Below are 15,411 nucleotides of genomic sequence, written 5' to 3'. Positions count from 1 at the left end.
CATTGAAATAAAAAGTGAGTCATGTTGTAATAAAAATGATAATCACCTACACATCTAGAAGCTAGTTTGAAAACTACAGCAACCCCAAGATAAAATGTAAAAACTGATCCCTGAATACAAGAATGAAGAGAGGAGAACAAGACAAGATGACTACTATTCGGATTAATAATAACAAAATGGACTGGTAATACACGAATGCTTCAGTTTTACTGAATCCTAAATGAAGTTTTAGCATGGAAATAATTTGATTTTGAACATAAATTTTATGAAAGTAACAAATAATAACAATTATTATTTCATGGTTTTAAAAATTTTTTATGTACAACTGCCCACCCCTCTTTTAAATTAATATTACACAATAGCATTTTAATTAGTACTAATGTGCTACATTTAATCCTTTATATAAGAAAATATTATGATTACCATCTTTAAGAACTTTCTTCTTCTTTTTGTTGCGGATAATGGAGCCATCCAATATCCTTTCACTCTCCAAAGCTTCACTCTCAGAAACCATTACAAAGGAATCTGTTAGAGAAGTGTCTGATTTACTGAGTCTCATTTTACCACTATTGCTTTCAGACACTTCTTCTGTAACTGTGACTTCTGGTCCCACAGTGCTGCAACGCTGAAAACTGCTGTATTGCTCTGGTGGACATTCAAAATGTTCAGAATGAACAAGCTTTTTTGTTTTGGGTTTGTCACTTGACTCCACACTAACTTCACTGCTGTTGCTATGCAAGCCCACAACTGTTTTGGAATGTTGAATCTGAGTTGGAATGAGGTTATCTTTTAGAATTTCATTAGTCTTTACAGGGCTTTCGGCTTTGTCTTCTTTCTCACTATCTTTAAATTGATCATTTTCATCATCATCATCTAATTAAAAAATGAATACAAATTACTGTAAGTATTAGAGAAATGTATAAAAGTTTCACATTTAATAAAGTTTAGCTACTTTTTTATAATATATGATTACTAATGTTTTTGTTAAACTTAGGAACAAAACAGTAAACAGATAGTTAATGAGATAGACTAGCAAAGTTTGATAAGTACTTTCACAAGGCATGTTAATGAACACGGAATTCTTTATTTCAATTATATGCTCTCAAAAATTTTAACAATAACCTCTCTAAAAAGCAACTATGAAAACACTATGCATTTTCGGTTGATTATAAAGAATTTGTTTGATATTCTAAAAAACTTGCAATTTGCAATTTATGGGAGATATGTAAGCACATGCCTACCCTGAGAAACATTTAATAACAAGCACTTGAAACACCACATTACACATGTCTATCATGTCATGATCTATAATCCGGACCTCAAAGCTACAAACTTTCTGCGCATGCGTCGCGTTTACGCGTGCGTGTAAGACATTTACGGCTGCGAATATGCATGTGCGCATGTGCATAATACGTTTACACATGCACGTTTAATGTATAAAAGACGGTATAAGCTAAGCTAAAATTATCTAATTCAATTAATGTTGCAGATTGCGTTGTTCCTTAATCTTCGAATTGGATTCGGCTTATTATTTTTTGCAGACTGTTAGAGCAATTTTATAAAAGTAAGCTTGAACTTTCGATTATGTCAAACAGAATTTCCGATATATATTTACTAATATGTAAAGGATCTACAAAGCGAAAGTATGTTTCGAAGTCCATTAAACAAAAAATGGAATTGCTGCAAAAAATGGATAAAGACTTTGTTTCTTAACCATTCCGAAATCTGTTTATCAATTTCGCGCTGCTCTGCGGTGGGGGGGGGGACGCCGCAGCGTACAATGAATTGGAAGTTGATCTGTCAGCACTATCCTTATCTTCAGGACAGATGTTTTTATTTTATTTGGCTTATAATTCCTTACTAAATGTGGTATTTCATCTCGATGCACTCCGTCTTTGATATGATTTAACCCTTTAACTGTCAAGTTATTTTGATGATTTGGGTACACAAATTGTCAAATTTTTTTATTGGAAAAACCAAATGTAGCCGAAATAAACATCTCCCGATATATATTCGGGTATGACAATACGATGCACTCAAAAAAAAAAAAAAAAAATTACTCCGAGAAATACTTGGGCGTGACATTTTCGAACACCAGTGCTGTGCCCGAGATAATCTCGGGCATGACAGTTAAAAGGTTAAATCAAGTTCCTTATCATTACAATTCGCTTCCGATAGTGAAGAAAGTGACAGAGGTTATTGAAAACGAAAAAATTTCGATTGACAAATTAGTCGGTATTCTCGACAGAGCAATTATAGGACTTGAACAGCAGAACTTTGTAACTAAACAAGAAATTATGTCTGTTTAATAGAATTAAAGAGAAAGTATTATCACATGAAACGAAGCAACTTAAACAACTTACATTGAAAGAAATGTTTAATAAAGTAAACAAATAAATATTAAGCTTTTTCTTTTTGTAAATTTTGATACCCTTTAGATCATAATTGTTCTTTATTTCATAAATTACGGTTTCATATTTTTAATTTTGTAATTTCTGCATGCCATCTTACCAGATTTAAACTGATGATCTGTAATCCAAAAGAATCGATAATCCGGAATCGCCGAAGTCCCGATGAGTCCGGATTAACGACTTTTGACTGTAGTACTAAATTTCAAAAAGTTAAAAAGTACTAACAAAATTCTCCAATTTTATGCACATGTCAGGTGAATTTAATCCAACAAACATATATGCAGTTCAAGGTCTGAAATCTGAATACTAATAGCCAGGACTCCAGTTGATCCATCGAATGTTTTAGATGGGTTTTAAAAAAGACTTTTTTTTTTTGCAGAAAATAGAAAACAAATTAGATTTTGCTAATAGTGACTCTTTTTAGAATATGCTTAATGTTTCACACATGCACAGTAGACATATTTTCATAATAAAGCATGTGGATCATCTTGATTCTTAAATTTACTTCTTCACTAAATAAAATTTTTGCATGTTGAAAAAAATGCAATAATTTATTAGCATAAATCTATATAATAAACAGTTTGGCTATACAGCTCCTTTTTGTTGACACACATCTCAAAGTGATACATTCTACCATAACTCATCACTGATATTATACCTACTAAATGTACTTCTGACACAAAACCTGGTGAATTGCTTTTTTTTTTATTTTTTCATCACCATGTGATTATTAACTCATAGCAGCTTGAGAAATGACTCACACTGTGATACCTAAAACAATTTTTTTTTTTTTTTTTTTTTTCATTTTCACTGATTACCAAACAACATGGTGGTGACATCACAAGTTACTTTTATGTTGACATGCCAAAAGGTTACATTTAGTAATGTTTGAATTAAAAATAACTAATTTGTTATTCATCTAAATCTTAACAATATGAGCAAATTCATTTATTCATGATTCAGATAAGGATAAATATAAGCAGGAAATAGATTTAAGTCTAATAAACAATTAAATGAATATACTTCAGGTTTTACAGCATGGAATAAAAGTACGACAAAATTTAATGGAATAATAAGTCTCCAAGCTCATGATACATTGCCAATACTATATAGCTTATGCTAGTTAAACACTAAGTGCTTATTCTAAAACAAGACACAACTGAGGAATTTAAAGTTTAGTTAACACAGGAAATTGCATTGTTCCATAACTTTCTAACCTCTCCAGCTTACAATTTTTTTTTTCAGGCTTTTTTTCTTATAACATCATATGAAAAATAAAGCTTGAATTTTCGGTTATGTCAAAAACAGTTTCTAATTCTGAAATTCCAGCAGGATCTGTTACTGATAGTGAAGAAAGTGACAAAAGTAGTTAAGAATAAAAAAACTTTGATTGACAGCTAAACTTAAAAAATGGAACTTCATGACTGAGCAAGAAATTGTCTATCTATAAAATTAAGGAGAAAATATTAGCACAAAAAAATGAAGTAACTTAAACAACTTACATTGAAAGACATTTTTAATCAAACAAATGAACAAATATTGAGCATTTTTTTTGTAAATTTTAATTAATATTACCGCTTTCTGTTATTAGAAACACAGTTATTATACAGATATTACTTTAATTTTCTACCACTTAGTTGTTTCAACTGACTGATAGAAAATCAAATTGCTGAATGTTGAGATCCTTTACTTCAGTTTTATTTCAAATTCAAGTTACACATGAGTAGAATACAGGATCTGGAGTCAGCTGATGGGCCAATTATTATTATTTTTATTCTTACCAAAATGAAAAGTTTTTTTAACTAATTTTTATTCACTAAATATTTATCAAAACATGCATTAACAGTAATAATAATGATGCGAAGCAAAAAATTCCAACTTGTACTTATTTCCTGTTTGAAATCTAAAGGTTGGGATCTTCAAGACATTTCTGTTGGTTACAGTTTGTACTATTAAAAAAACCTTTCCAAGTGGGACAAAACTTGAGAATAAACAATGAGAATTTATGAACCTCCTCTTTTATTAAATTTTACTTTGACACAAACAGAAAAAGTACATATACTTGTATGTAAATAAACGTTTTTTGTTACTACAACTTTTGATTTTGATAAAGTTTGTAACCTCGGAGAAATGAATTGTAGATGCTCAATTGGCTTGTTTTTTTTTTTTTTTTTTTTTTTTTGAGCTCATTAATTTTCAATCACAGGAAAAAAGCTGTTCTTATATACATGTATTCTTAAATAAGGCAATTATTCTTATTTTAAAAATTCGTAATTGTGGGTCTTTATATTTTGACAACCACAAAAAAATTTTTATTCAAGTCAGTATTTTCAGATCTCTGAATAAGATTTATATCACAGGGTAAATTAATTAGTTCCATTTGTAGATTTTCTGGAGCTTTACACACATTAATTTATGAAAATAATATAAAACTGGACTAACAAAAATCTTAAACCTTTCTTCAAATTCTTGCTATTATAATGTTAAATAATTTACAAGAAATGAATTTGTGTGCCCCTATAAAATTGTTTTGAGGCTGTCACTTTCAGACCATTGCTTTATTTCATACAAAATCAATCACAGAGTGAAGTTTTATTTTAATTTTCAATAATAGATAAAGTTTTGGTTAATTTACCAAGTTTTACTCTTCAGCCATGCTTATTCCATGTAGAAGATACAAATTAGTTTTACTTAAAAGAAAAGGGGGTGTATAAGACATAATTGAATATTACTGATTCTTAGCAACAGTTGCCAGTGTTCCATAGCTTTTAGGATTTGAATTTGGCTACTCAACTTTCTAACTAGAAGTTGAAAAATGGATAGTCTGTTAAGAGAAGATAAATTTAGATCCATATTTTACAACAGCAGCAAATTTTCATTTATACTTAGAAATGCAATAGCAGATGGTTTGAAAATTTTTAAGAATTGAAATACTCAAAAGTCTGAATACGAGCTGGAACTGTATCCTTTGTGCCATTGTTGAAACAAATTTTCTAATTTTATTTGAAAAAAATTCAGACATGTACTTGATAACTTCCATTCCATGTTTTTTCTTCAATGCTAAATTACTCCTCTTTAAATTTCTTCATTCATCCATGCCAGAGCTTTTGCCAAAGCAATTTTATCTTCCTAAACAACCTTAAGCAATCTACAGATATGAAAAAGACTAGATCTTTCTTCTGACACGAATTCACAGGTACATTGATTGTAATTCATATCCATTATTTATTTGCAATGAAGAAAAGAATTATCACAGACAGATATAGAGGAAAACTACAGTATTAGGTGCAGTTTAGATGAACTATGCTAGTTAATAAAAAATTTAACTTGACTGTTGTCAAACTTTGGGTATAGACCTTGTACTTTTATCACATGACAAAACAATTAAAGCAGAAATATACAAGTTGCTTAAACTTACCAGAAATATATTGAGAATTAGAAAAATATTCTTTAATATAAACTGCATAAAATGTTTTACAAACCTTCTCTTTCCTCTTCAGATAAAGAGCTACCCGAGGCACTCTTAGTGAAACGTGACTTGCGATCAGCACATAGAGTGCTCTGCTGCATTAGTTCGCTGAGGTCTTTTGAACCAGCCAAACTCATTCTACGAACAATTTCTGCAGCTTTGTTTTCTGCTGGAGGTTGAGTTTCAGCCAAGTTTTCTGGAGCCTTTTGCTTTGATGAATCTTCACTCTCTTTTTCTTCTGAATGCAGAAAAGTATCCTCTGGTATTTGAACGTAATCAGCAGACCACATCTAAAAAAAATCAAAAATAAAATTTTACAATTCTTGTAACATTTAGTCCATTGTTAGAGTAATAACCTTCCAGCAAGCATTTCCCATTTTGTAAAACTTCATGCAACAATAAAAACGTAAGTTTCAAGAGCATGTTTTCTTCTGTATAGCGTGAAATTCCTCTGAAGTAAATTAAAGTTTTCTGAAATACTTCATTGTTCATTTTCATCTAGGTACTTTCATTTGACCTTTTGTTTTAGTGCAACTCAAAACTTTTCAACTTTTATTTTCTTTAGCACTAATAGAACATTTTAGAAAATGCATAAAAATATTACAGAATATAGAGGGGAAATGCTGTTTGATTATTACATAAATATTATGGAAATAATCTTTGACCATATTAAACATTTTACAAAGTATTTGATTTAAACTCTGCTTAAAATTATACTGATTACCAGATGAACTTTTAAAGACAACATTTATTGAAATTTCAATAACATTTAGAAACTGATGTCCAAAATAATAGCTACATCAAATTTCAGAAAATGACTAAGTTTTGTTTGATAATTAGGCAATATATTATTATTCCAAATATTTATACTGTACAAAGTGTTGAAATCCAGATGTCCAATATGCAGAATGATCTAATATCCAGACGTCCCGACCATGAGAATTAGTATCTAAAGCCATGTTCACAAGAGCAGATTCGACTGGTAGCGAAAACTGGTTCTTCCAACGTGTCCCGTTCACATGGGACAAGCATTAACTGTCTCGCCGAATTGGAGGTAGAACTTGGTTGAATGTTCCTTACCTCTCAGGAGCAGGGCAAATGGGGAGATTTCCCGTACTATACAGCGCGGTTCACTTAATTTTAGTTACTGCTCGCTGGACTGTCAGCGAAACAATCGCACTGATAGATTTACCCCCAAAAATTAGATAGAACTGTACAAGATACGGAAATTACAGACAAATGCAGACAAGGTTATATGGAAATTATAGACAAATGCAGGCAAGGTTATCTGATGCTAGGTATTCCAGAAATATCATTTAAATTAAAACTAAAGTTAAGACAAGTGCATATCGGCTTCAACGTGACAAGGGACTCGGTACCTTTTGAAAGATTTAAAAAAAAAAAAAAATTAAGCATTTTCATCTACTTTTTATGAATATTATTAAATGGTTTTGTGAGACAATTTTAAGCTGAAAAAAAGTTTTTGCTAGTAACTTTTTTTAATTTAAATTTTTGAAGAAAAATTTTACAATTAAAATGTTTTTCTTCTCCTACAATTTTCAATGTCTCCCTCAGTTCTTTTTATTGTATTTATTAGAGTGTTCTTAATAACTTTAATAATGTATTTATTAGAGTAATAATTAATACTGTATTTATTAGAGTGTTCTTAATAGGAATGATTTTGCAATTAATGAATTAGTTTCTGAGAAAAAAATAAAAATACACTTTTATCTAAAATCTTTAAAACAAATATGATCTCAGTCACATTTTCATTTCAAATCATTTTTCCTTTCAGTATTTTGCAAAACCCATCCTTGTTTCTATAAAGTATATAATTTTAAATAAGCAGTAAAAATAATAAAATATTTAGTCCATACCTGTATATGGTTTAGGACTTTAAGTAAAAGGATTTATTGAAAAAAATGCAAATGGTTTCTCAGTTTGCATTTACAGTTTAAAGAATACAAACTGTCTAAATAGACATTTAATCATTTCAAATCTTTAAAATTTTATTAATGAATTTCAATACACACATATGTATATAAATCAAGCCTAGTTGTATTTATTCAATTGGTAAATATAATCATAAATTACAAACCTTTTTTTTAAAACCTTATGTGGCCAGAAAAATTGCAGAAACTCATAAAACGCAAGCAGAATTTTTCTTTACCTGTTTTTGTTTTGTAAAACACATTCAAAACAATTTTAATACATTAATTAATTATAATATTGTTGTGTGCGTACGGATTTGTAATAGATTGATAATAGTTCGTAAATGATTGCCATTGCACTCAAATCCGATGATAGCATAGACCAAAGTTTTTTTAAATGTTTTGTGTGTTACCATTATTTATTAAATATCATGTTCTTCATACTTAAAACATAAAATTCAATTCAACAGCAATATCGCAAATAATTTTAAAATGAGCATATCTTTAGAATTTGTCATACACATTGTGTGTTACCATTATTTATTAAATATCATGTTCTTCATACTTAAAACATAAAATTCAATTCAACAGCAAAATCGCAAATAATTTTAAAATGAGCATATCTTTAGAATTTGTCATACACAGTCTTGTGCGCTGGAGATAAAAATGTTTTTTCTCATACAGTGTTGCCATTGCTCAATTTGAAATCGTTGAGTTTTGTAATCTAAAATTCGTTAAAGTTTTATAAACTATGAAACAGACAGTAGAACAAATTCCAAACTCAGGCTTCCAGGTGCCCACTGTCGGGTGGGGGACTAAGTTATTCGGAGTTTGATGGCTCTGGTGCCGTTTTTTTCACTATGCAAGAAACATATATACATTTATGTAGATTCTTCAGTATTTAATTTCTTTGAATATTTTTTAAAGGGCTGTAATATTTGGTGGCAACAGTTTGAAAAGTGAATCAATGCAAAATACCAAAACGAAATTAATAGCCCTTTTGGGTTAATGCCCTTTGAGCAAATAAATAAATATTGAGCCTTTTTTTTTTACAATTTTTGCAAATTTTAATTCAATTCAGGTTATAAATACTTTATTATGATATAAACAACTATTTCAGATTTTTAATTTCAAAAGTCCAGAAAATTTTCAAATCCTAAATCTCAAAGCCCCAACGAGTCTGCGTCTCAGACTTTGTACTGTATATCAGAGTTTTGCGATATTTTAATGTTTCTATTAAAATACTTGCACATAAATACTTCAAGACTAAAATGGTTAAAAAAAAATCACATGCTTATCATGCTCAAGAGTGACAATGGTATTTTAGCAAAACAGGTATGTTGTAAGAATATGCAATAAAACTGAAAAAGTACCCCAAAAACAAACAATTAACTTACACGAACAACACCATCACTGGAGCCAGTCATAATAACATTTTGATTATCCCATTCATTCAGATATGAAAAGGCCACACATAGAATTGTCTGCATTCTGTCCGCTCTACCTGTTGCAGTGTTCACAGAGGCGATTTCATCACCATTGATAGACCATAAAAACAAGTGAGTCCCAGCACATGTTGCTATGTCACCCTATAAAAATATTTTCAAAATGCAACAAAAGAAACTTGCTTAGCTTAATTCCTTACTCATTACCTAAATTATTAAAATGAAACTTTCTAAAATCATTTATTTGATATATATAATGAAAACCTTGCTAAGCATGCAATAAAAACTTCAATAACATAATTTGTAAATCCATGGTTTTTTATATAAAACATTTTTTCTTTCTATCAAGGAAGACTAAAATTGGCCGCCCAACTGGGATAATGGTTAATGACGTTGACTGCCATACAAAAGGGCTTGGAAGGCATGGATGTGCTTGTGCGACATGGGGGGCATTCTAAATGTGCAGTGAGCCAAAACTCCTCTTGAGAGGTTGGGGGTAGGGGGAGAAGAATGAGCAACCCTTGGAACCACAGCCCCCGGGTATTCTCCATAAAAAAAATCCTACAGTCACCTGTATTGTACTCATGGCTCTTGCCAACGACAGGCGCAATCTTGTACTTTTTGCCATGATGAATTTCTTGGGCTTGTGCTGATGTTACTGTCAGACAAGTGAGATAAGTCACATCAACAATGCAACAACATCAGACTAGAACTGAACTGAAAATTAACTTTTTATTATAAAAAGATGCCTTGTATTTTTTTTTTTTTTTTGGCTAAAGTTTGAAAATTATACTGATTCAAGAATGAAAAAAATGTACAACTAAAACTATTTCATAATTTCCTTTACAAATTCAAAAATATTCTAAAACATATATTTCAGATTTCATCTTTATCTACTCATATATATATTACTGCAAATATTTAAATTCTTTCTGATTGTAGTTTTGTATCCCTCTATTGTTATTGTGCTTTGTATTGTTTTATTTATTGTTTACAGATAGATAATTTTTGGGTTTATTTTGTATTAATCTAATTTGTGGCTATGTCTTCTATTTAAGTGTTTTATTTGTTACATAGAATTATACTAGGGTTATTCGGAAACTAAGGTCTGCATTGCGATAGCTAATTGAATGTCACACGGATATTGAAACGTATATGCGCAGCGAGTCCTGGCATGCCTTGTTCATCAAACAACTCCATTTGCATTGGCATAGTTTCAGTGTGCTGTGTACAGTGTCAGTTCAAAATGTTTAAAGCAATAAACAATTGATCAGCCTGCCGACTGTGAAATACAAACCATTATTAATTTTTTTTTGACAGCAATGAGCATTTCAGATGTGCAGCTTCGCCGGCAGGTAAGCAACCTGTGGCTCCAGTGCGATGAGTGACAGCAAAATGAGTAAAGTGGATGAGAGCTTTCAAAGACAAACAGGAAAATGTCCACAAGGAACCATGATTAAGCCGACTATCAGCAATCATAGATTTGATCAATGCAGTGGATGAAAAGATTTGTGAAGATTCACAATTTAAACTTCAGCATTGGAATTTTCGAATGTAGGTAGAACAACTTTGCATTAAAATTGTCTCTGAAAAGTTGGAATGTCAGAAATTATGAGCACACTGGGTTCCCAGGCTGCTTAGTGAAGAACATCAAATGAAAAGAATGACTTGAGCTCTTGATTTTTTAGACAGATATTACAAGGAAAGAGATAAATTTTTAGAGAGGATTGTCAGAAAGGACAAGACGTGGGTTTCTCACATGATCTCACAGCACTGTCAGTCAATGGAATGGCTTCACATGGCATCACTAATCAGAGATAAGGCCAAGCAGATAATCTCAATACGCAAGGTTATGACAACCATACTTTGGGATAGACATGAAGTTTTGTTAGTCGAGTTTATGCAACAAGCAACAACAATAAATGCAGCCGCTTACTGTGCTACCGTAACTACATGAAAAATACAGACACCATTTAGCCATTCATATCCAAAATCTGATCAGATATTTTGAATGGACACAGAACAGACATATTTTGAACAGAACAGATCACACACTGTACAGTCCAGAGTTGGCGCTGAGTAATTTTATCTCATCTTGCTTCCTAAAGGAGTTTCACAGTGGCAAGTGCTTCGTCAAGATGACAAGATGAAAGAAGCAGTTCAAGAGTAGTTATTCTCCCAGGAGGAAGATGTCTGTGCGTTAAGACATATAAAAGTTTCTAAAAAGCTATTAAAAAGGTTTACACAAATATGGAAACTATGTAAAAAAAAATAAAGAAATATGTAAGTAAGGAATTAAATAAAAAAGGTTTTTGAAAAAATCTACGATGGTTTATGTTTTGTCAGGAATCAGACCTTAATTTAAAAAAAAAAAAAAACCTATGTAGATCTTTTAATTCTGAATGCAACAACACTGGAATTGCAAAGATAGCTCAATTAGAACACAAGTATGGGCAATTAGTTCCTGATGGGTCTCGGCGACATTTGGCGAGTTCTCGCAAACTTGGAGTCTTTCTGGCAGATTTGCAAAAGCACGTTTTTTAATACTTGCAAGCAGATTCTTAAAGAAATTTTCATGCACAAATTAACTGCGGTGCTTTTAAAAAAATACCAACAAGGGTTTAAATTAAGAAAAAGGGAAAAATATCATATTTCCAGCTGAAAATTTAATTGAATAGAAAATAATAATCAAGTAGCTAATTAGATAATAAATACTCTGCAACTACATTGAACATAAATGCATTTCTTGAATTAAACTACTTTTAAATGCAACATTTCATTCAACAGAACTTTGATTTGAATGGTTAATTTAAAACTGACTTCAAGAGTAGTTAAAAATCTAACTGCTTAAACAATAAATAAAGTAAACAAAACAGGTGCTTACTTCAATTATTTATTTTTATAATTTTCTTCTCTACAAAAATTACAACATTCTCTCATTTAAATAAAATTTATGCATACCGTAACTTCATTGATTGCAACTGCTGCAACAGGAGCAGGATGGCCGAGCAACTGTCGCACAAAAACAAGTCGGCTGAGATCCCATAAAATGCAGGTTTTATCTCGAGATCCACTGACGATTAAGTTATACGCACGGGACGCAGCAAGACATGTGACGGATTCAGTATGCCCATACAAATTCTTTTTAATTGTTAATTTTTTCTTATCATAATGCCAAACAGTGACCATCTGGAAAAAATTTTAGGAATACTTAACACATAAAATAAAAGGAAGATGGCATATCAAGCGTATGCAAAACAATTCCTACACAATTACATATTAATATAATGGGATAAAATTGCGCTTGCATTATATTATCACCAACCAATAAAGTCAATATATGTTTAATTTAATATAATGACTGATTATTAGTTTTATTCAATGCAAAGAATGATAAAAGCTAGAACTTTTACTAATTTTTAGCCAAAAAACAATATAATTAATATTATTAGCCTAGACTTCAAGAGTAAAGTATTATGACCCAATGCTGAAAGAAAAATAATAAAGACTGATATGCAGTCTTATCCTTGATGATGCCAAACAAAATTCGAGTTAAAATTTCTTTTCCTATCTGCAGAAAATTAATTCATGAAATTTTGCAATATTTAAATGAAAACTTACAGTAGTATTTATAAAATTCAGTAACTTTATAATTATTACCAAGAACTCTTTTTTAATTTTTACCAAATTCTAGGCTTTTATTCTTTATTTCCATTCACATGATTTTTGTGCATACCTTTACACGAGGTATTTGTAGCATCTAGAAAATAAGCTTTTCAGAAACTGTACAGTAAATGTAATTTCCCGGAAGGATTTATTGCAACAGATATAAAAACTGATTAACAACTTTTAAACATAATTCCAGCCACAATTAAGACATTTGCATACCATGGGACCAACTTTTATATCTGCATACTGCAGAATTCTGCTGTCTGGCATCAGAACCAATGTGCAATAGTTGTTTGCACATCTGTGTTACTTTAAAATTGTTGACTGGACAGGAACACCTTAAGGTGAAAGAAAGATGGAAATCACATGGTTATACAGCACATGCTTGAATACCTCCCATTGGAATTTCTCAAAAGATCTATTGTGTAATAAGCAATACGAAATCAAGTATTACCATTCAACAAGATAAATCTGGCCAGTGTTGAGTGCACATCATTGCTTGTTTTGAATTGCCCATAGCAGTTTTTTTCACAGTAAGGACCTGAGTTCAAGCTTTCACTTTTGCTTAGGAACTTATTGAGTTGAACCTTCGATGAGTCCTAGAATATCATATATATTGCTTTCTGTCCCAACTTAACCTGCTTGAGTTATATTTATAACAAATCTACTATGATTCTAGTATACTGAGGCTGCTGAGTCAAAGTGTGCATTCCATATTTCATCGCTAGTAGTGGACTAGTCCAGAAACTTATCAAGATACTACTGCAGACCATGTACTCTGCTTTGTGTTCAAATATCACCTACTTTGGCTTCATCCCGCACACAATTTCTGGAAAGACAGGTGTTCGGTGACGATTTATTGCCACAAACAACAGGTTCAGAGTTTTGTAAGTGTGATACAAAGCTTTTAAAAAAATTAAAGCTCACTTGTTCTACAGAGTCATACATAATGATTGACAGTTGTTTACTGTGCACTTCATCATGCCCATTTTGTTGATCTTCTCAAAGCTGATTGGACAATTTTGTACCATTTCATGCTCATGACGTCCAGCTCATATATCAGAGCAGAGCTAAGAACTGAACCTCAAGCAGCAGAGGACTAAATAAGAGCCGATTTCTATGGTCACTGCAGTGATGTTACTGCAAGCAATCAGGAATTGCCATGCCACAAAACCATACACACACACCACCTTTCTGCGACAGCATAACTTGCCAACTGTACGTATAAGGGTAACTTACTTTCTAGATGCCCCTCATATGTAGAAACAATGAAATTAAAGTCTGATTTTATATTTTTAAACTTATGCATAAAGTTAATAAGTGAGTTAATAAGTTTCAATTAAAATAAAACCTAATATTATAAAACAGAAACTCTAACCAAAAATTAAAAAATTTAAACAAAAAGCTCTTTGAAGTCATAGCATGGTCAACAAATCATTTTAATCATTGAAGAATTTTTTAAATATAAAAATTATATTCTAAAAACCAAATAATCCATGTTTTAATGAAGAGAGAGGAAGAGGGGAGATTACCCTCTTAGAGTCTAATATTATACAGCCACAAGGTAAGGTTTTTCTAACACACAGAATGATGCTTGAAACATACTTTAAAAATATAAATACATATTTTAGCAAGTTTGGAACAATATCATCAAAAGAAATATTCTTCTCATGCAATTATCTGATATACTTTCTATTCATATTATGTAAATATAAATTTACAAAACCTGTCTAATGCTATATTATAATGTTTCATATTAACTGCAAATATGAAAAAATAAAATTTAAGTACGAATATAGTGTTTGACTTAATTCTGTAAAATTTAGTTTTTACTGCAGATATGAAGAGATTTTAAGAAGATATAACAGTTTAAATAGCAATTAAATCTACACAGATTTTATGAAATATATAATATTACTTAACAGTAAATTACTTGACTAATAAGTAATATTCAGTCCAGAATAAAAATATTGCCATACTTACAGTGTTTTTTCCAGCTGTAATGATAATTTTATCATTAGGAGAGGCACAACAGAAAATTTCACCAGCAGGAGTGTCCTCCCATACAAAATGAACTCTGTCTGTTTCGTATGACCCAATACGAATGCTATGATCAGCAAAGCCCCAGGCAACATATCGTGTATAATTTGGAGGAACTAAAATTTTGTGTTGCTCAACTGCTAGTAGCGATTTCTCATGATGAACTATATGACCTACAGGTCCTCTGAGATCTAAAAACAATATATATATATATATATATACACACAAACATATAAAATAAACATATCACATACATCTCACATTGGAAGCAGGCTACACTTTACACAGGTATTAAATCAAAATATAATACTCTATGTGCTTTAAGATAGTGGTTTCAAACTCAAATTGCAAGCCCGCCAAAGCAAAATTGAAAGGTAGTTGACAGGCCCCAACTGAAAAAAAAATTCTGTTTCGTTAAATAAATTAAGAGAAAAAAAAAAAAAAAA

General features: G+C 30.9%; 1 protein-coding gene across 2 annotated transcripts in view; it reads right to left on the bottom strand.

Annotated features, from left to right (window-relative positions):
* Window positions 1-15,411, bottom strand: part of bchs (WD repeat and FYVE domain containing 3 bchs) — a 196,540-nt gene that overhangs the window by 12,011 nt on the left and 169,118 nt on the right. For both annotated transcript variants that reach the window (XM_085827196.1, XM_085827197.1), the window contains 5 exons: window positions 14,909-15,156; window positions 12,218-12,445; window positions 9,209-9,400; window positions 5,894-6,170; window positions 424-873 (listed from right to left, as the gene is read on the bottom strand). In XM_085827196.1, the coding sequence (XP_085683322.1) occupies window positions 424-873; window positions 5,894-6,170; window positions 9,209-9,400; window positions 12,218-12,445; window positions 14,909-15,156 (1,395 nt within the window). The remainder of the gene's footprint in view (window positions 1-423; window positions 874-5,893; window positions 6,171-9,208; window positions 9,401-12,217; window positions 12,446-14,908; window positions 15,157-15,411) is intronic.

Source organism: Stegodyphus dumicola, chromosome 11 (genome assembly GCF_044657685.1).
Source record: "Stegodyphus dumicola isolate Sdum_Otavi_A_Nest chromosome 11, ASM4465768v1".
NCBI lineage: Eukaryota > Metazoa > Arthropoda > Arachnida > Araneae > Eresidae > Stegodyphus > Stegodyphus dumicola.
The sequence above is the reverse complement of the archived record's forward strand: the minus strand, read 5'-3'. Positions and strand labels throughout refer to the sequence as shown.